The following is a 22,092-nucleotide window of genomic DNA, read 5'->3' on the forward strand; positions in this document are numbered from 1 at the left end:
ATATAATGGAATATTATGCAGCCATCAAAAGGAATGAGATCTTGCCATTTGCAACAATGTGGCTGGAACTGGAGGGTGTTATGCTGAGTGAAATAAGTCAATCAGAGAAAGACATGTATCATATGATCTCACTGATATGAGGAATTCTTAATCTCAGGAAAGAAACTAAGGGTTGCTGGAGTGGGGGTGGGGTGGGAGGGCTGGGGTGGCTGGGTGATAGACATTGGGGAGGGTATGTGCTATGGTGAGTACTGTGAATTGTGCAAGACTGTTGAATCACAGATCTGTACCTCTGAAACAAATAATGCAATATATGTTAAGAAAAAAAAAGGGAAGAAGATAGGAGGGGAAGAATGGGGGGGGATCTGGAGGGGGAGATGAACCATGAAAGACAATAGACTCTGAAAAACAAACTGAGGGTTCTAGAGGGGAGGAGGGTAGGAAGGTGGGTTAGCCTGGTGATGGGTATTAAAGAGGGCACGTTCTGCATGGAGCACTGGGTTTTATGCACAAACAATGAATCATGGAACACTATAGCAAAAACTAATGATGTAATGTATGGTGATTAACATAATAAAAATTTTAAAGAAAAAGAATGTAATGGGACAAGTGCTAATGGCTAGTGAACAGGGCAAAGGGTCATCTCCCTGAAATCCAATGTGAAATGTCCCATAACCCAGGGATAATATTCTACCCTCAGTTCAATCAAATGCAGTGGCTGAGACAGGGGCAGCACTAAAGTGATTACTAAAGACAATTGAGACAAAAGAATGCCAGCTGCCACACAGTTCTTTCTAAGGGTAGTCTGGTAGACACAAAGATGGACTGCCCAGATAGATCTTCGAGGAAGGATTTCCTGCCCAGCTGCGGGAGTGTGGTCAACAGAGGGCCTCTGGCTGTCAGCTCCTTCAGGGTCAGCCTCACTGCAGAGAGAAGTCTTGCAAAAGACCATGCCCTTCCCAGGGCAGCCCACATCTGGGGACTAAGTGGGAAGGGGACATAACCACCCAGTCATCTTAGTCTGATGCTGGACAACACCAATGGGCAATACACACTCCAGAGCTCTTTGCCTGGTTTGGAACTTTGTCAAGCATGCCTCACTGTGCAACTTCTTCTGCCCATCCTACTTTCCCACTTTCCTTCACAAGGTGTGGATCCCTAATAAACACCATGCATCCTAGACTCTGCCTCAGTATCTACCTCCAAAAGGTAGGCATGGGAGATGAGAATAGAACAGACTCCATCTTTGTAGGAAAAGACTATAGTCCTGGTGGTGTACTAGATTTGGTGGGGACCCAATGATAAACAGGAGGCCAAGCCTGCCCAAGGAAGTCAGTTTTGTGACAGATAAAGATAAAGAAATAGCAAATATGTGTTCAGTGCTACCACCAGGATAAATAGAAGGTGCAGAATCTGGGAGACACACTGGGATCATTGTCAGGTATTGGGTCAGGAAACTGGCAAATAAATGTTGAAACATGACAAACTAGACGTAGTGAGGGAATATGGCCTGGTGTGTTCATCGTGGATAGAATGCTGTGTACAAAGCTACAGAGGTATTTCAGATTGACAGGAGAGATTGTGAAGTGGGGAGCAGAAACAGATGAGGTTGGCGATGTGGGCAAGACTAGATGGAACTCAGGAATTCAGAAATTGTAAACTGTAAGCAGAGCAGTGAATAGTCCAGTGTGTGTTAGGAATATCACTCAGTGTTCAGAATGGAATGGAAGGTGGCACGACTAAGGGCAAGGAGACCAAATTTCAGGGTGGAAGTCCGGGGGCAGGCTAGAACAGGCAGAATTGAGAAGGTCCTGCTGCCTTGGGAAAAGTCACAATTTTTTTTAAAGATAATACCATCATCTAGTATCTGAAACCAAGGAGATGAATTCGTTGCTCACTTTGAGCTCAAGTGGCAAATCTTACACTTTCCTCAAGTGTGATACCTGCAGCCTACCCTACCCCAGTGGTATCTCATGGAACCAGCTTAGGTCCCTTCCCTCCCTGTTCCTACCCACCAGCCTCTACTACTCCATATTGAACTCCCATATCCTTCTGTCTGTATTAGTGGCTCTTATCTAGAAAAGCACATTAGACTACTTCAACTTCCTATGGCCCTAGAGAATGCCTATAATCCCATTTAGACAGCCCTAGATCTTTGAGGACAAAAGTCTCTCTGTCAAATCATGCAACCCTGAGTCTGGCCTGCAACTGGTGCTCAGTGGTTGCACTGAGACCATTAATGGAATGGCACAAGAGGTTCTGAAATGGGGTAAGGTGAATATGATCTGAAAATCACAACTTACACTCATGTGCATTGCTACACATTTTTTCTTGTAGAGGCGGGTAAATATCTTTCAGTTTGTTGAAATTATCTACATGGAATGTATTGTTTTTACTCCCTGCCATAGCCTCAAGTTCAAGTTGGTCGGCCTGTCCTACACCCACTGCGTAGATATCAATGCCTTTGTTTCTTAATTTCAGTGCTGTCTCATTGAGCAGATTTCGGTCACGGGACACCCCATCGGTGATGATGATCAGCATCTGCTTCACATTTTGATGGATGCGGCTGCCATATTCCTCCGTGAACATTATGTTTGTGTAATCAAGGGCCCTGGCAGTAAAGGTATTCCCTCCGGTGTTCCTGCGCCTCCTCAGGTGCTCAATGACTGCGGATCTGTTTGAGTATTTCCTAAGGTGGAAAAGAACCTCAGGATAGTCCGAGTATTTGAGAGCTCCAATCCGAACTCGGTCGCTGCCAACATCTGCTTTCTTCACCAAATGGATAGTTAGATCCATCATGCTTTCTTGCTCTTGTGTGTTTATGCTGCCTGAATGATCCAGCACAAACACAATGTCCAACACTTTAATATTTTTACAATCTGAAAGAAGAAGAAAGCAGGCATCACAATCTTTCTCCAGTGTATTCTACACAGAAAGCTGAGAAGGGAGAAAAAACTAACCTCTGCCATGAACCTACTATGTGCCAGACACTGCATCTCACTTGTTAGAGGTGGCTGCTGCCATTTTACAGAGTAAGAAACTGAGGTTCAGTGATGTACATCTTGCCCAGACCATGATTCTGCAGACATTGTACTTGACAGTGACTCTGCAATGGGTGATTCTTAAGCCACACCACTCTGTTCTGCTATATCTCATTAGGACATGTGATGTGTTTTGCTAGGCAGACTTTCAACTGAATGGAAACATCAGAAGGTAGTTCAGTATCAATATAATGGTGAGATATGACTGATGTTTGCCAAACTGGCCCGCACTTTTAAAGAGCACAGAGGCTTTCTGTATCAGCTGGGATTTTTGTCCTGCTCCCTCTGGCTGCAGCTGTCTTTTCAGCTTCTTCTAGACAAACTGTCCCATGTGCACCACGCCTCTTTGCATTCATTTGTGCTCCTTCCCCTCACCTCCTGAATTAGAACCCAGAAAGGCCCCAAGTAGTTGGGAGAGCTAAGGCCCTATCACTTCCCCGCAGCCCCAAGATCTCCTCTTCATTGGAAGTCAAGTGAGTACTCTGGACAGGTCTCCAAAGGGTGGGGTTTCTCTCCCCTCTTTCCCTTCCCTCTTCCCCATGTAACTTAACCATATGCCTTCCACAATTTCACTTTCTCCATTTTCTACCCGCATATGGTAACTCCAATCCTTATTTCTGGCAATGAGGTCTCAAATTCTTAAGTCTAAGATGCTATGGATGAGCCCATACTATATCCATAGGAACCTGGGGCAATGACATGACTTGATGTTTATGAGTCAATTTGATGTGTGAGTCAGTTGAAATTTCATCTTATGCTCCACAAACGTTGTTTATCAAAATGAAGAAATACCAGGAAGAGCTCCATGGATTTCAAAGGTGGGGATGTGGCCTTAAGGCCAACCTGTCTTAGAATGTCTCAACATTACCAAGAGTTTGAGGATCATTGCCATTTAGACTAAGCTGTTATGAGAGAAATTGCAGTGCCACTGCCTAAAACTCAGAGTTTACACTAAGACATTTTGTTTGTTAACTTTGTGAAAATTTCTCACACAGAATTCTGAATAATATAGTCCAAGGGAAGTCTCTATGCTGCCAGGGGAACAACATACAACAAATTTACCAACACTTCAGTGTTTTCTCTTTGTTGTATCCAAAACACAGATAACGGTCCGTGGTAGGTTTAAAAGCACAGGTGTTTTTAGTCTTATGTGTGGATTTATAGCAAGTTCTTATCCAAGAACCATTAAAGTTGATGGACTCAAACTAAAGATTTGCTTGACACAACCTGAAAAGCACTACAGTTTGTGTGAGATAAAAATGATGATCCTGAGCAATCATTTTTAAAAAGTAACAAATTAAAATTTTCCAAAGGGATAGATACACGAACAGGCAAATGTAAAATACCTCACTGATAGAGGCGGAGAAAAATAAGGTGAAGGAATGAAAATACACACTATATCTTTAAAATAAAGAGGATTTTTGGGGGGAGGGTATGCTTAGGAGATTGGATTTGATTTAACTAAAAGGAAGATGAATTTGTATTTCTAGTTATTTACTATTTGACAATGATTACAGGTAGGCAAGAAACAATTCTGGGGAATCATTTGGGATTAAAATTTTCTTCTGGAAAATCTAGGTATGCAGGTAGTGAAGAGTTTTAAGTTCAATGGAAAATTCTGAGAACTTTTTGGAATAGATTTGAAGTCTCCACAGCCAGACTGCTCTGTTGCCAAACTAGCTGACAAGATTGTTAAACTGGAATATCCCTGGAGGTCACAGGTGTTCTAATACAACATAAATAAGACCAAAACTTAACACCAAAGTCCAGATAGAGTCCAAGCCCATGGTACAACCCACTGTTCACCCTATGAAGTCAACAGCTAACATCCCAGCATCCTGAAGGATAACAGTGTCACTTACCATGGAGAGCACATACACGAAAAATGAGTTTGCTTTCTATTGTCTTTAGATCATCAAAGTTCTCAACGTGGAAGACCAGGTTGCCATCCCCACTGATCTCCTCCAGCTGCGTCCTATTGGCGCCAAACACCCCCACAGAGAAGATGACCACACCTTTGTCCCGAAGAGCTTTAGCAGGCTCTCTCACAGGATCTTGTGCTTCTCCATCCGTGATGAGGATAAGAAACTTTTTGACCATAACACGGCCCCCCTTGGCAGGGGTGAAGTATTGATCTACAGAAGTTAGTGCATTTCCAGTCAAAGTGTTTTCGTTGATGAGAGACATTCTGTCTATTGAATCAGAAATTTCGTTTTGTGTAAAGTATTTATTAAGCTGGAATTCTTCCTGAGTTTTATCACTGAACTGAATGACACCAATATGAGTTCTGTCTGGACCAATCTGAATCTTAGCTAATAGGTTTTTCATGAAGGTTTTCATTTTTCCAAAATTTTCATGTCCTATACTGCCAGAACTGTCCACCAGAAACATGATGTCAGCCTTCATGTCTTCACATCCTGCATGTTGTCAAAAAGACCAGAAATGAGGCAGGTTGACATGATTTTCAGAATATAGAGAAACAATAAGACAGAAATAAATGCATTAGTCAGAAAACATCAGAAATTAACTCAAGCACCTGCTACCGCATTTGAAAATTTTATCTGCTGCTGTAGTAGAGTCCTGCTGACTACAACCCTGAATCAGAAATCCACCAAATCCAAGAAGTTTTAAAGAGGAAATGCAACTCCAAAGCATATATTCATTTATGCATCGTTCATTTGTCTGTAATTCATTTATTCATAATTCTTGAGGTGTATGAAATGCCAAGTATCAGGTTATGTGTTAAAGGATGCAATGATGATCAAAAAAAGGAATCCGAGAAAAAGCAATCAGTTCCCTACACTCATGGGACTAATATTTCAGGGTTTTATATACAATGTAGAAACACAAAATTCTAAGCAATCTCTATATGCCATTATTTTCTTGGATAATTTAAAGTGATTTGATAAACATTATAAATCAATATTAAAAATTGGGATGAGAAACTTTATTACTAGAGATAATAAGTGCATTAGTAAGCACATATCCATTCAGCATGGACTATTACTTTATTTATATATAAAATTTGTAGATATGCTACTGACTGGAAATGGACATATTTTTGTATACATATATATGTGTATGTACATGGATGTACACATCAAAGACCAATTTCTATAAGCCATAGAAAAAATCCAGTGTTACTAATTCATTGTACAGGTATGTGTGAGTACATCTATCTATCTCTCTATATATAATATGTAAATATATTGTCATTAGCAGGTATCTCTTTAGTTTTATCTCTTTGGCCTACCTGCTGTCACTGCCATTCTCTTAGCGGTCCTTCCCTCAACACTCACAGAGTCTATCCCATACTATTTGAAAATAAACAATTAGTATTAGTCAAAGAAGAATAAAACAATGCTTATTATTTTTTAATGATTTATGTAAGGCCCACCAGGGAACATTAAAACCACCATTTAAGATCCAAGCTGCCTGGGGCCATCTTGAAAGTCATCAATAGAGAGGTCACTAAGTATCTTTGTGGCCTTGGCAAGGCCCCACTGCTGTGAAGTGTGGAAGCCTCCCTTCCATGAAACATATGGAAAGGAGTAGACTTTTACATGTGGTTTAGTATTCACAAGGTCTACCTCCTTATATCTGTTTGTGACAAGACTGCTTCCCCTCCTCTAATATCCGGTCTCCCATCCCTCCATGTCAATGTAGTTTCAACTAGACAGATGACTGCCCAGGAAAAGACCGTATTTCCTAGCCTTCCTTGAAGCTACACATGGGCCTGTGACTAAGTTTTGGTCAATAGATATGAGCAGAAGTGACTTGCCCACTTCTGGATCTTAACATTAAAACAATTGAGTGTAGTGGGCTCATATGGCCCTTTCTCCCTTTCCACAAATGCAAGGTGAAGAGAACCAGAGCTTCACTTTTGACCTAAAGATGGGAGCTATGTGTTGAGCACAGAATAGCCTCTCTGCTAGACCTGTACTAGTCACCCTGGACCATTATACAAAAGAGAAATAATACCCTTCATTGTGTAGTTTGGGGTCTTTTTGTTACAGCCCCTTTTCTTGCCCCCTAAACAATAAATACACTGTGTCTCACTCCATGTGCATCTGCTCTGAGACTAGTCAGTGTTTTTCTAGGTCCTCAGGCTTTGGTTCCTTAGTTTCCTTGCCTCTGTTCACCATCTTATGGCTCATTTCCTTATCCATAGCTTGCCTCCTCTCAGGTGTGCAGTGCTCAGGCACCTGCACTGCAACTACCTGACCCACAGGAGATGAACTGCACCTCCTCACACTGGCCCAGGCCCGTCTCCCTTGAAAGATTGAGATACAATCTGTTTTCTGTTTCCTGGAACCCTTTTACTTTTCTTTGCATCAACCCCAGGAAACGTTGGGGAACTTTTACTCTTGTACTTTTTCTAGACCCAACTACTGTCCATAATGGGGAGAATAATGAACAATATTGTGATTTGGGATTTTGCTGTGAGCTCCACTTATTTGCTTATCCATTTTTCTTTTTTGTTCTTTTTTTTTTGTTTTTTGCCTTTTTTTATTATGTTCAGTTACGAACATACAGTACATCATTAGTTTTTGATGTAATATTCAATGATTCATTAGTTGCATTGCTTATCTAGTTTTTTATTTTAGTGACTCAGAAAATCCCAAAACTTTTTCACTTTTGTAAGTTCAAATAAGTGAAAATTCTTTTATTTTTCTCATCAGTGAATACATTAACCAACTTCTACCATAGCTTCTTTTTATGTGGCAGTTACTAGGTGCCCACGTGCATTATTTTAAGTGTTCCACATGCATTATCACCTTCAAGCTTCACTAGGCCTGCACACAGGGATGAAGGCAGGTAGACAGTATGTAACCCGTTCGAGGTCCACAGCTAATAAGGTTGGGGTTTGAACTTTGACTCATTGACTCCAGCATCCTTTATCTTAACCAATAAGTTAACATGCCTCAGCACATGAAATTTTCATGTGCTAATACTAGCAATCAACACATATCATCTTTAATTAGTAAGTGGCTATTACTAATAAAAGAAATCACAATCAGGTAGAGGAATTTGCAAATTGTTCTTCCTAACTTTTGTTACATGAGTTTTAGTCAGAATGAAAATGCAAATATGTGTTTCTGTTACAAATAGAAATAAGCAATTGTTATATGTGTACTAGATATGCATTCATAATAGAGAAATGATGGTTGATGTGTGTTATGCTAAACCTATAAGGATCCTATGATGTAGGTGTTACCCTTGCTTAGTAGATGAGGAAGTTTGAGGGTCAGGTAGGAAAGTGAGTTGGATCCTAAAGCCAGAGCCCATTTTCTTTCCACTGTGCTCATCTGTTTTAACTAGCACATGCACATACACATTCACATACACGCACATGCACACACGTGCACACACAGGAGAGAGTCTCTTACACGCCACACCAGTGGGCTTTGGCAAGGCCACAATATTCTCAGCAACCTTCCTACTTATGACTTTCAAGATGGCCTCAGGGCATCTGTCTACAGAGGGATTTTCCAATATTGGCAATTGGTTTAAAGGTGCTGAATCCCTCCCTGGTGATAAAGGAAGTTAGCAAAATGTTAACCAGACAACTGGTCACATCACTTCTTGTCTCAGCCCAGCTATTAGTCTGCCCAAAGTACCTAATGAAGTACAGAGTATTCTCTGTACTTTTTTGTTTTGCTTACCTTTTTCAGTGCAAATTCTTTGAACAACTTCATTTTTTATGCTTTTTAAAGAATCAAAGTTCTGCCCAAAGCTAACCCTTTCTTCTTCCCCAGCAATTTGTTGGAGTTGTGCTTTGTTAGCCTCCCCAATGCCAACAGCATGAATGGTGACTTGCTCAGCCCTTAATCTCTCAGCAGGCTCCAGGACTTCATCGGTGGACCTCCCATCAGTCAGCACAATGAGGTAACAGGGAACCTTGCTTGTCCTACGCTTCCTATCCTCTTTTATTCTTGACAGCATGAAATCCAGGGCCTCCCCGGTATGGGTGTTGCCTTGGAGTTGCTCAATGTTCAAAATAGCATTTCTTAAGTTCACATAATTAGAACTGTCACTGATATAAATCTCCACTCTCATCTTATGTGAATACTGCACAGCTCCAACTTGGACTTGGTCTGGGCCAATGCTGAACATTCCTGTCACAGCCAACATAAATTCCTTGATTTGCTCAAAGTGTTTTCTCTGTATGCTGGTTGAGCCATCAATGAGGAAATAGATATCAGCCTCTTTTGTATCTATACAGCCTGCAAAAAAAAAAAAAAAAAAAAGGAAGTGGAAAATGCATTCTTTGTTAATTACAGAGACTCTGGGGAGAACTTTGCAAGAGGGTCTATAGAGGAACATGAGACCATGAAGGTTCTAGAGAATGAGAATTCTTCATCATTTGCACAGAGTCTGTCTGCTTCATCAAACCTGTTCATGCCCATTTTCTCCTTTGAAATTCACAACAATGATCCTATCACTGAAACAGAGTGACCTCCAGTGCTTTGTCTCAGGTCACACAGCCAGTTAATTAAAAGGAAGGACCAGATTCCCAAGTCTCCTGGCTGCAAGTTAAATTGTTTTTCTAGTATTGACACGTGACTTTTTGGACAGTTTATGCCTTATCATTTCTTGAGAAATAGAATGGAGGAGAAGACCAACTGCTCTTACTTCCCCGATAACCTCTTCTTCCTGGAGCAACTAGAACACTATATTTAAAACTAGGACCAGATCATATTACTCTTCTACTTAAGTGGTTTATCATTGCATTTAGAATTTAAAAATAAAAAACTGGACTGAATTTTCTCCCTGCTTTTCTCTCAGACCCTATTTCTAGCAATTCTTCATCTTACTCACTGTGCTCCAACCATGCTGGACTGCTTTCCATACATTCAAAGTGCCCCAGGGCTTTTGCACTTGCCCTTCTCTCTTCCGGAATATTCTTCCCCCTAAATATTCACATAGCTGGTTCCTTCTTATCTCATCATGGATATGCCAACTCAAATGCCAGTTCTTCAAAAAGGCCCTCTCTTCCCCTCTAGCTAAAACACATCAGTCATTGCCTATCCTATTATCTTATTTTCTCTATGATACCCATACTTTTTGAAGTTATCTTATTCATTTGTTCATGAGCACAGACTGCTTCCTGCCACAGAGTGTCAGCCCCACGAGGGCAGAAACTGCCTCCTTCTTTGTTTCCACCTAGTATACCTGGTACATCACAAGATTTCAACAAAAAATTTTAAATAAAAGAGATCTCAATATTCCTTCCTTTGTTAAGTAGATTCTATGAAAACATGCTTTAACTTTAATAATTATCTATTTACAACTCTATCAATTACTGAAATTGGGTAGGAGAAAGAGCATACTTTTAAAATTTAGGTTACTTGTGCAATTATCTGGTTGAGTCTGTGAAAAGATCTTTAAAATACAAGATAATTTAGTCATTTCACAATATTTTCTTTCTTGACAGCTTTTTGGCAACTTGTAGCTATTGACACTACTTCAGGCTATGGGGAGTTGGTCCTTAAGACATCAGAAATACTGGAAATAAGTTGGGACCTGAGAATTAAACTATGAAATCAATACATAAAATATTAGGGCAAAGATAAGCAGTTATCTGCAAAAGATAGGATTAATCTCAGGCCAGCAAAACTTAATAGCAACCAGAATGGATTGATTTATATACCTAATGAGGAAGAATCAGGGTTTTTTTTCAGAATAAATACAGTGGTGGTCAGCAATGAAGGAGAAAAAAAATGTGAGTCACGGTGGGTAACCAAGGCCATGCCCTTGGAGCTGTGCTGTCCAATACACTAGCCCCTAGTCACATGTTGCTATTAAAAGGTAAATTTAAACTACTTAAAATTCAATAAAATTCAAAAATCAGCTATTTAGTTGCACTAGCTACATTTCAAGTTATTAACATCCCCATGTAGCTAGTGACTATTGTATCCAACAGTGTAAATACAGAATGTTGCCATCATCACAAAATGTTTGGACAATGTTGAAGAAGAATGTGTCACCTGGCCCAAAGGTCTCACCCATACAGTTATACAGAGATAGAGATAGAGAGAGAGAGATGTATATTTTGACTTTAAAATAGAGTCATCTACCCAATTGAATGATACTAGACATTTCAGTCATAGAACTAATTCCATTGCTCTGATTCTGCAACCTCCAGCAATATCCTGATTTCAATTTAGTTTCTCAGTATGCATGCCTATAGGCAGAAAATGTACTTCTCAGAGGACATGTATGTCCAGGCCCCTGGGCACTGACAGTCATAAATATAACTGCCACTCTTTTTCTATACATCAGTCTCTTGGTTTGATTAATGTGAATCTCTTCCTGATTTAATGAAATCTCATTTAAAAAACTGGCTACCTACTCTGTGACAGATGTGGTGGATACAGTGACTAAGTCAATATAGATTGGTTCTCTGTGTTTGACCATTCTGAAACTACAAAGCTGGTCATCATACTCTAGACCATGGCAAATTCACTAAGATCAAGATTCTCAAACATTGCTAACAGGAGTTTATAAGGGACCTTACTAAAATGCAAGTGCCCAGGCCCTACTTTGAGACTGATTCATTAGGTTTTGGGGAGGGCTTGGGCCAATGAATTAGTGATAAACTCCCCAGGAAACTCTGATAAGTTCGCAGCAGATACGGTTGGTGCTTAGCCTGTATCCCCTCAAACTCTACCATTTCTGTGCCCATTGGCTCCTAACACTCTCATTCTAAGGGCTCACACCTGTGTCTGTTTGTGGGTAGGTTGCGCTCAGTATGCTAGAGCCTTCTTTGCCTGGGGCTTGAAGAAGTGCCTGGAAATGTACATTCTCTCATGTGCTGGAATATAAATTCTCTAGATACACTGCCCCCTGACTGGGACAATTCTAAGGTTTAACCTACACTGTCTCTAGAATGGCCCTGTAGAATTGAACCTCCATGGGACTTGGCTTATCATCCTTCCCTTCCTGGTCCCAACCCTCACTTTAGTACCAATCTCCAGTTTTCCCTGGGTATATTTTCTAATATATCAATTTCACACAAAGCCTTCTCTGGCATCTACTTTTGAGGAACCCAACCTGAGTCAGGTACCAATTTTTGAGAGCCACTGAATTAATAAAAAGCCACATACCGAGGCCTTATGAAGAACAGCTATCCCCCTTGGATGGCCCTTGCCTCTAGCCTTGGTCCCATAACTTCCCATTTAGAATTTCTATAATGAAAATAATAATTTATTTGTCACATGATTGTAAAGTCTCCAAAGAGACCACACTACACATCCCTCCTGTGCCCTAATAATTGGTACTAGATCAAGGTGGCTGCCCCTTGGGGAATTCCCCCACAGGTCACTCAGGAGGGAACAGAGGACTTGTTTCTTGCTCCTGTGTGTAATGTATACATGCCACAGAAAATCCAGGGCTGGCCCAGGATGAATTCTTAAACCTTCAACCGACGGGTCTGAGTTTAAAATTGGCCTTTAATACCATTGGAAGATTACAATTCTTTTCCATGTGAGTTCTGCCAAATTCCAGTTCCAATTGTTCAGAAGCATTTTATCCACAAAGGAAATGTATGAAGACAACAGGTATCTCAGAATTAGGTAAACACAAAGTCACATCAAGTATCTCTTGATATGTACCTTTGAAAAGAGCTTAGTAAAACTATAGCAGATTCATAGTGCATCTTAACTAGGATATCTTCACTAGAATGATGGAAGACAAACATAATAGAAAAGATCAAAAAGTGCAAAAATATTCATGGTTGTACATAAAGATATAGGTGCAAGGATGATATTATCCAAGATGTTTAGAAGGGAAAGACACGTGTAACGACCTATGTATCCAACAGTTTAGGATATGTTAAACAAATTATATTCCATTCATACCGTGGAATTTTATTGCCAACTTAAAAAGAATGTTGCAAAATAATATTTAAGGAAATGGATGAAAGTTCATGATACAAGGTTGACAGAAAAGTGGGTAAGGATGATAATACTGGTTATCCCCAATATTATTGTCGCCTATAATACACTAATTAAACCCCCAGTTTTTACCAAGATACTGGCAGCCCTAAATAAAGACTACATTTTCCAGCTCCCATTTTTACAAAGGTGTGACATGTGACTAAGTTCTGGCCACCAGGATGTAAACAGAAATGATATGTGTAATTTCTGGGAATATCTTTGAAGAAAAAGGTGGAAGCCTGCCTACTTCCTTCTTTTTTTATCATTCTTGCTTGTTGCATATGAATGTGACACTAGGAGCAATTATCTTGGACTATGATCCTGGGAATAAAAACTACAAATGGCAAAAAAATAATGTAGAGAGAGACAGGGTTCCTGACACTGTGGTATACCACACCAGCTCTGTCTACCTACCTTAGGACTTATTTGTGAAACAGAAAAAAATAGTTTCATCCTCATGGTTAACTGCTGTTTTTATTTCTGTTGGTCACATCCAAATGTAATTTGTATTACCCAACTATATATTCCTGCACTGTACGGTACAATAGCCATCAGCTACATGTGGCTATCAAAACTAAATTGAATTAAAATTAAATTTAAAATTCAGAGCCTCAGTTACACTAGTCACATTTCAAGTGCTCAATAGTCACATGTGGCCAGTGACTGCCTTACTGGACAGCGCCAATGGAGAACATTTAATCACAGAAAGTTCTGTTGGGCAGCACTAAGACATCTGATGCTATACCATCTTTTAAAAATGTGTATGTGGGCACCTGGGTGGCTCGGCAGGTTAAGCTTTCAACTCTTGATTTCAGCTCAGGCCATGAGCTCAGGGTCATGAGACCAAACCCCAAGTCTGGCTCCACACTGGACGTGGAGCCTACTTAAGATTCTCTTTTGCCCTGTTCCTCTGTCCCTCCCCCTCCTAAGTCAATAAATAAGTAAAAATAAAATGTGTGTGTGTGTGTGTGTGTGTGTGTACATAAGTAATAGGGAGAGAGAAGAAACCAAAAGACATGAGAAATAAATGTTAAAAATGGTTTTATCTGAAAGACAGGTTTATAAATTATTTTATTTTCTTCACGTTCATCAATATTATTAAACTATTTTATAATTCACACATATTACTTTTTTACATTTTATTGAGGTACGATCTACACACTAAAAAATTCACCCTTTGTAATCATTTGATGATTTTTAGTAAATTTATAAAGTTCTGCAACCAAAACCAAAATCTAGTCTTAGACTATTTCCCTAACTACCAAAGTTCCCTCATGCATTACAGTCAGTCCTCACTCCTGCCCCTACTCTAGGCCATTACTCATATTACTTTTATAATAAGAAAATTGTTTTGTTTTGTTTTGTTTTGTTTTAAACATACCTGTTCTGTCAAGGTCCATTTGCTCAGCACGAGTAGAAATTTGGGACCAAATTTCATTGTGGAGCTTTTTCTGGAAGTTTTTACTGTAAGCTTCCAAGTCTGCATAGGACTTGAGCATGGAAACCATTTGTCTCGGAGGGTAAGACACTATTTCTTCTAACTGGGTGTTGTCAGCCCCTTGGATGTTCACGCCAAATACAGTCACATCCTGCAGCCGAAGCTGTATTGCGACATCGCGCACTTCATCAGTTGATGGTCTGTGAGTGACCAAGACTGCGATCTGAGGCACTCCCTGGTCCCTTCTGCTGCCAGTTGACTCTGAGAAGGCTTCTAGCCTCATCTTCTCAATGGCAGCCCCAGCATTGGATTTCCCAGCCTGGACAAAAAGCTTCTGGATTTGCTCCTGAAATTCATACTGGGTTGTGCTTGAATTTAGAAAGGAAATAATCTTGGCTCTATCACTGTAACTCATAAGTCCAAGGCGTGTGCAGCTGTACCTCACATCCATGGAGGTGGCAATGTTCCTGAGGAAATTCTGCAGGTACCTTAAATTTTGTCTGGTGCCAACTGACTCATCCACTAGGAACATGAGGTCAGCTAATGAATCTTTCTGACAGGCCACTGGGAAGGGAACTACGGAGAGAAAAAAAAAGCAGGAAGATTAGTACAAACCACTGGCCCAGAGTGAGGAAGGCACTTTACAGATTGTCAAAAGGCATTAGTGAAAATAGAGGTAGTCATGACAGATGTAGTTAGCACTGTTTTCTTTTAATAAACAACAGATAAAAATTCTGAACAAGACTTACAAGGTCACTGACTTCAGAGTCTTTGCAATAATGTTCCTTCTCTCTGAAAAATGCTTCTTACCAACTCTTCTATCACTCCCCACCACCACCACCATCATGATCTTCATAACCACCATCACCACCAGTACAACAACCCCAGCACCAACCACCACTAACCGCTACCCCTCTCACCCCCACCACCATCAACACCCACCAATGCCCCCACATCCACTTCTACTATCACCCCAAACATCACCAACCAACCACCACCTATACCTCCACCACCACCATCTCTACCTCTACCTCTACTACTACCAACAACTATTCCCAAACCACCATCACTACCACCAACCACCACCATCACCACAACCACCATATCTACCATCACCACCTCCATGTCCACCACCACTCTCAAGTGCCAGGCAGGGTTGGGTTAACAGAAATATCTTTGACCTCAGGAGGCTCACATTCTATGGGGAGGACAGATAACTAGATTATATTATTTCAGTGCTCACAAGGAACTAAAACAAGTCAGTCAACTGAGTTACTATTCTGGGGAGGTGGGATGAGGACTAACTTACATGAGATAAAAGAAGTCAGGGAAGGCCTCTCTAAGAGGATTGCATTTGGGCTGAGGCACGAAGAGAAGAATTCAGCCATGTGTCCTGAAGGAAGAGGAATTCTGGCAGAAGGAATAGGAGGAGGTGAGAACAAGAAGACCAGAGCATCTGGTGAGAGTGTGTGAGGGGAACAGTGATGGATGAGACCAGAGAGAAGTGGCTCCTGAGTCGTATGGGAGTCACACGATCTTTCAAATATCATCCCAGTTGCTGAGGAGAGATAACAAATTCAAGGATATCCATTAAGAAACAATTGCCCTAGTCCAGGAAAGAGATCATGTTTCTTGGACAAGCATAATAGCAGGTAAGATGAAACAACAGGGTAGTTTTGATACATGAATTAAAGGTAGAACAGAGAGGGGCTTGATGATAAATTGGATGCTAGTGTTAAGAGACAAAGAGGAAGTGGTGAAAAATAGGTTTTTGGCATGAACAACTGAGTGGATATTGGTGGTATCTTTTTCCAAGACAGGGAAGACAGTAGAAAGAACAAGTTGCAAGGGGGATTCAAAAGTTCCATTTCAGTCATGCTAAGTTTGGGATATTATTGAAGATGCCAGGTATGCAGTTGGTCGTATAACTCTGGAATTCAGGGAACAGTACATCATATGTACAGAAAATGCCTACTCCAGGCATGGGTGGAGGAATGATATCTGTGGAAAGCTTAGCCAAGAGATAAGCTCAATCTTGCCAACAGCTACCCATTAGGATTATGAGCTCTATAAACCAGAAGATATGTCTTATTTATCTCTATCCCTCCAGTACCTGGTGCCTAGTGAGAACTCAAATTAAAAATAATTCTCATACGGGGGGCGGAGCAAGATGGCGGAGGAGTAGGAGACCTGGATTTTGTCTGGTCTCAGGAATTCAGCTGGATACGGATCAAACCATTCTGAACACCTACGAACTCAACAAGAGATCGAAGAAAAGAATAGCAACAACTCTCTGAACAGAAAAGCGACCACTTTCTAGAAGGTAGGACGTGCAGAGAAGTGAATCGCCTCCGATTCACTGGAGGATGGATGGTGGGGGCGGGGGCCTTCGTCGGCCGCTTCTGGCAAGTGATAGAGCCGTGGAGCACAAAATTGGAACTTTTGGAAGTTGGTTCCGCTGAGGGACGTCACTCCAGTGGCTAAGCAGGAGGTGGAAACCTCGCGGGACAGTGTGGACTCAGGACCCTTGGGGTCACAGAAAGACCGGGGGTGCCTGAGTGCAGCAGAGCTCCCAGGTATCAGAGCGGGGAAGCCCGCTGCAGAGATGGAGCTGAGGCGCGGGCTCTCAGCACAGGGTGGCCATAAACTGTGATCCGTGGCCCACTCAGGCCACTGCGTCTCCAGCAGGGACCCAACAAGCAGCAGAGCAGGGGAGACTCCCCTTCCTCCCCTGGGAAGAGCGGCGTGGGAGTGCACCTCAGGGATCTGATGGGTTTGGAGACTCCACACCAAGTCAGGTGCCAGAGATAGAAACGCTCGGTCAAAGGCTGGGTGAGCACGGAGTGTGGCCGGAAACCGGGGAGACGGGAGTGACTGCTTTTCTCTGGGGGGCGCACTGAGGGGTGGGGCCCCGAGTTCTCAGCTCCTATGGGCAGAGAGTGGGAGGCCACCATTTTCACCCTGGTCCTCCAAAGCTGTATCGAGAGCTTGCAGGGAACAAAAGCTTCTGAGAGCAAACCCAAGCAGCTTGCTTAGCCCGACTGACAAAGGCGGGGCAATTCCGCCTCTGGCAAAGACATTTGGTAACCACGGCAACAGGCCCCTCCCCCAGAAGATCAGCACAAACAGCCAGCAAGCCAAGACCAAGTTTACCGATCAAGGAGAACGGGAGAACTCCAGCGCTAGGGGAATACTGCCCATAGAATTCAAGGCTTTTTTACCATGATTCATTAGTTTTTCAAAGTTAATTTTTTAAACTGTTTTTTGTGGGGTTTTTTTTGAATTTTTCTTTTTCCCTTTTTCAACCAACATCTTACCAATCCCTTGTTTTAAAAAAATATTTTTTATTTTTCATTTTTAGAGTCATATTTTATCCCTTCATAGTAGTTACCCTTATTTTTGGCATCTATATATAAGTTCTTCTCTCTTTAAAATTTAGAGATACAGTTTCTTCTAACAGATCAAAATATACCCTAAATCACTAGTGTATGGCTTTGTTCTAGTCTCCTGCCTAATCACAGAATCTCCCTTTTTTCTTTTTTTAAAATCTTCTTCTTTCTTCTTTCAAACAACTTCTTATCTTATCAATTCCATTTATAAAACCTTTTATGATTTTCATCTTTACAGTCATCTTCCATCCCTTCATTGTATCAACACTTATTTTGTACATATATGTCTTTCTTCCTTTAAAATTTTAGGAGGCACTTTCTTCTAACAGACCAAAATACACCCAAAATTTAGTGTTTGGCACTGATCTATGCACTAGCCTGATCATATTTGATCATATTCTGTTTTTTGTTTTGTTTTGTTTGTTTTTATCTTTTTCTTTTTTTTTTTTTTTCTCTTTCTTTTTTCTTTCTTTCCCTTTCTTGTCCCCTGGTTTCAGGTCTTTTCTGATTTGTATAGAGTATATTTGCTGGGGACGTTGTTAACCTGTTAGCATTTTGTTCTCTCATTCACCTAGTCTCCTCTGGACAAAATGACAAGACGAAAAAATCACCTCAGCGAAAAGAACAAGAGGTAGTACCGTCTGCCAGGGACCTACTCAATGTGGACATTAGTATGATGTCGGACCTAGAGGTCAGAATCATGACTTTAAGATACTAGCTGGGCTTGAAAACAGCATGGAAGTTATTAGAGAAACCCTTTCTGGAGAAATAAAAGAACTAAAATCTAATCAAGTCAAAATCAAAAAGGCTATTAATGAGGTACAATCAAAAATGGGGGCACTAACTGCTAGGATAAATGAGGCAGAAGAGAGAATCAGCAATATAGAAGACCAAATGATGGAAAATAAAGAGGTGGAGAAAAAGAGAGATAAATAACTACTAGATCCCGAGGGCAGAATGCAAGAGGTAAGCAATACGATAAGACGAAACAACATTAGAATAATTGGGATCCCAGAAGAAGAAGAAAGAGAGAGAGGGGCAGAAGGTATATTGGAGCAAATTATAGCAGAGAACTTCCCTAAGTTAGGGAAAGAAACAGGCATTAAAATCCAGGAGGCACAGAGAAGCCCTCTCAAAATCAATAAAAATAGGTCAATACCCCGACATCTAATAGTAAAACTTACAAGTCTCAGAGACAAAGAGAAAATCCTGAAAGCAGCTCGGGAGAAAAGATATGTAACCTACACTGGTAGAAACATTAGATTGGCAACAGACCTATCCACAGCGACCTAGCAGGCCAGAAAGGACTGGCATGATATCTTCAGAGCATTAACGAGAAAAATATGCAGCCAAGAATACTATAGCCAGCTAGGCTGTCATTGAAAAGAGAAGGAGAGATAAAAAGCTGCCAGGACAAACAAAAACTAAAGGAATTTGCAAACACAAAACCAGCCCTAAAAGAAATATTGAAAGGGGTCCTCTAAGCAAAGGGAGAGCCTAAAAGCGGCATAGATCAGAAAGGAACACAGACAATATACAGTCACAGTCACTTTACAGGCAATACAGTGGCACTAAATTCATATCTTTCAATAGTTACCCTGAATGTAAATGGGCTAAATGCCCCAATCAAAAGACACAGGCTATCAGAGTGGATTAAAAAACAAGACCCATCGATATGCTGTCTGCAAGAGACTCATTTTGGACCCAAAGACACCCCCAGATTGAAAGTGAGGGGGTGGAAAACCATTTACCATGCTAATGGACACCAAAAGAAAGCTGGGGTGCCAATTCTTATATCAGACAAATTAGATTTTAAAACAAAGACTGTAATAAGAGATGAAGAAGGACACTATATCCTACTTAAAGGGTCTATCCAACAAGAAGATCTAACAATTGTAAATATCTATGCCCCTAACATGGGAGCAGCCAATTAGATAAGGCAATTAATAACAAAAGCAAAGAAACACATTGACAACAATACAATAATAGTGGGGGACTTTAACACCCCCTTCACTGAAATGGACAGATCATCTAAGCAAAAGATCAACAAGGAAATAAAGACTTTAAATGAAACGCTGGACCAAATGGACTTCACAGACATATTCAGAACATTCCATCCCAAAGCAACGGAATACACATTCTTCTCTAGTGCCCATGGAACATTCTCCAGAATTGATCACATCCTAGGTCACAAATCAGGTCTCAACCGATACCAAAAGATTGGGATTATTCCCTATTTTCAGACCACAATGCTTTGAAACTAGAACTCAATCACAAGAGGAAAGGCGGAAAGAACTCAAATACATGGAGGCTAAAGAGCATCCTACTAAAGAATGAATGGGTCAACCAGGAAATTAAAGAAGAATTAAAAAAATTCATGGAAACCAATGAAAATGAAAACACAACTGTTCAAAATCTTTGGAATACAGCGAGGCAGTCCTGAGAGGAAAGTATATAGCAATACAAGCCTTTCTCAAGATACAAGAAAGGTCTCAAATACACAACCTAACCCTACATTGAAAGGAATGGGAGTAACAGAAAGAAAGCCTAAACCCAGCAGGAGAAGAGAAATCATAAAGATCAGAGCAGAAATCAATGAACTAGAAACCAAAAGAACAGTAGAACAGATCAACGAAACTAGGAGCTGGTTCTTTGAAAGAATTAACAAGATTGATAAACCCCTGGCCAGACTTATCGAAAAGAAAACAGAAATAACCCAAATCAACAAAATCATGAATGAAAGAGGAGAGATCACAACCAACACCGAAGAAATAGAAACAGTTCTAAGAACATATTATGAGCAACTCTATGCCAGCAAATTAGATAACCTGGAAGAAATGGGTGCATTCCAAGAGATGTATCAACTACCAAAATTGAACCAGGAAGAAATAGAAAACCTGAACAGACCTATAACCACTAAGGAAATGGAAGCAGTCAACAAAAATCTCCCAACAAACAAAAGCCCAGGGCCAGATGGCTTCCCAGGGGAATTCTACCAAACATTTAAAGAAGAATTAATACCTATTCTCCTGAAACTGTTCCAAAAAATAGAAATGGAAGGAAAACCTCCAAACTCATTTCATGAGGCCACCATTACCTTGATCCCCAAACCAGACAAAGACCCCATCAAAAAGGAGAATTACAGACCAATATCCTTGATGAACATGGATGCAAAAATTCTCACCAAAATACTAGCCAATAGGATCCAACAGTACATTAAAAGGATTATTCACCATGACCAAGTGGGATTTATCCCTGGGCTGCAAGGTTGGTTCAACATACGCAAATCAATCAACGTGATACAAGACATTAACAAAAGAAAGAACAAGAATCATGTGATCCTCTCAATAGATGCAGAAAAAGCATTTGACAAAGTACAGCATCCTTTCTTGATCAAAACTCTTCAGAGTATAGGGATAGAGGGTACCTACCTCAATATCATAAAAGCCATGTATGAAAAACCTACAGCGAATATCATTCTCAATGGGGAAAAGCTGAGAGCTTTTCCCCTAAGGTCAGGAACACGGCAGGGATGTCCACTATCACCACTGCTATTCAACATAGTACTAGAAGTCCTAGCCACAGCAATCAGACAACAAAAAGAAATCAAAGGCATCCAAATCGGCAAAGAAGAAGTCAAACTCTCACTCTTTGCAGATGATATGATACTCTATGTGGAAAACCAAAGACTCCACCCCAAAACTGCTAGAACTCATACAGGAATTCAGTCAAGTAGCAGGATATAAAATCAATGCCCAGAAATCAGTGGCATTCCTATCCACCAACAACAAGACAGAAGAGAGACAAATCAAGGAGTCGATCTTATTTATAGTTCCACCCAAAACCATAAGATACCTAGGAATAAATTTAACCAACGAGGCAAAGGATCCGTATTCAGAAAATATAAAATACTTATGAAAGAAATTGAAGAAGACACAAAGAAATGGGAAAATGTTCCATGCTCATGGATTGGAAGAACAAACATTGTGAAGATGTCAATGCTACCTAGAGCAATCTACACATTCAATGTAATCCCCATCAAAATACCATCCACTTTTTTCAAAGAAATGGAACAAATAATCCTAAAATTTGTATGGAACCAGAGGAGACCCCGAATAGCCGGAGGAATATTGAAAAAGAAAAGCAAAGCTGGCGGCATCCCAATTCCGGACTTCCAGCTCTATTACAAAGCTGTCATCATCAAGACAGTATGGTACTGGCACAAAAACAGACACATAGATCAATGGAACAGAATAGAGAGCCCAGAAATGGACCCTCAACTC

The 22,092-nt window shown here is 40.7% G+C and overlaps 1 protein-coding gene across 1 annotated transcript in view; it reads right to left on the reverse strand.

Moving 5' to 3' along the window:
• COL6A5 (collagen type VI alpha 5 chain) overlaps nucleotides 1-22,092 on the reverse strand; it is a 159,194-nt gene that overhangs the window by 85,158 nt on the left and 51,944 nt on the right. Inside the window, exons 4-7 of the mRNA XM_073883726.1 lie at nucleotides 14,364-14,996; nucleotides 8,708-9,268; nucleotides 4,904-5,458; nucleotides 2,304-2,879 (exon numbers count right to left, since the gene is read on the reverse strand). Coding sequence (XP_073739827.1) covers nucleotides 2,304-2,879; nucleotides 4,904-5,458; nucleotides 8,708-9,268; nucleotides 14,364-14,996 — 2,325 coding nt within the window. The remainder of the gene's footprint in view (nucleotides 1-2,303; nucleotides 2,880-4,903; nucleotides 5,459-8,707; nucleotides 9,269-14,363; nucleotides 14,997-22,092) is intronic.

Source organism: Callorhinus ursinus, unplaced genomic scaffold (assembly GCF_003265705.2).
Source record: "Callorhinus ursinus isolate GAN/ISIS: 27379988/994484 unplaced genomic scaffold, GSC_fseal_2.0 scaffold1, whole genome shotgun sequence".
NCBI classification, from domain to species: domain Eukaryota; kingdom Metazoa; phylum Chordata; class Mammalia; order Carnivora; family Otariidae; genus Callorhinus; species Callorhinus ursinus.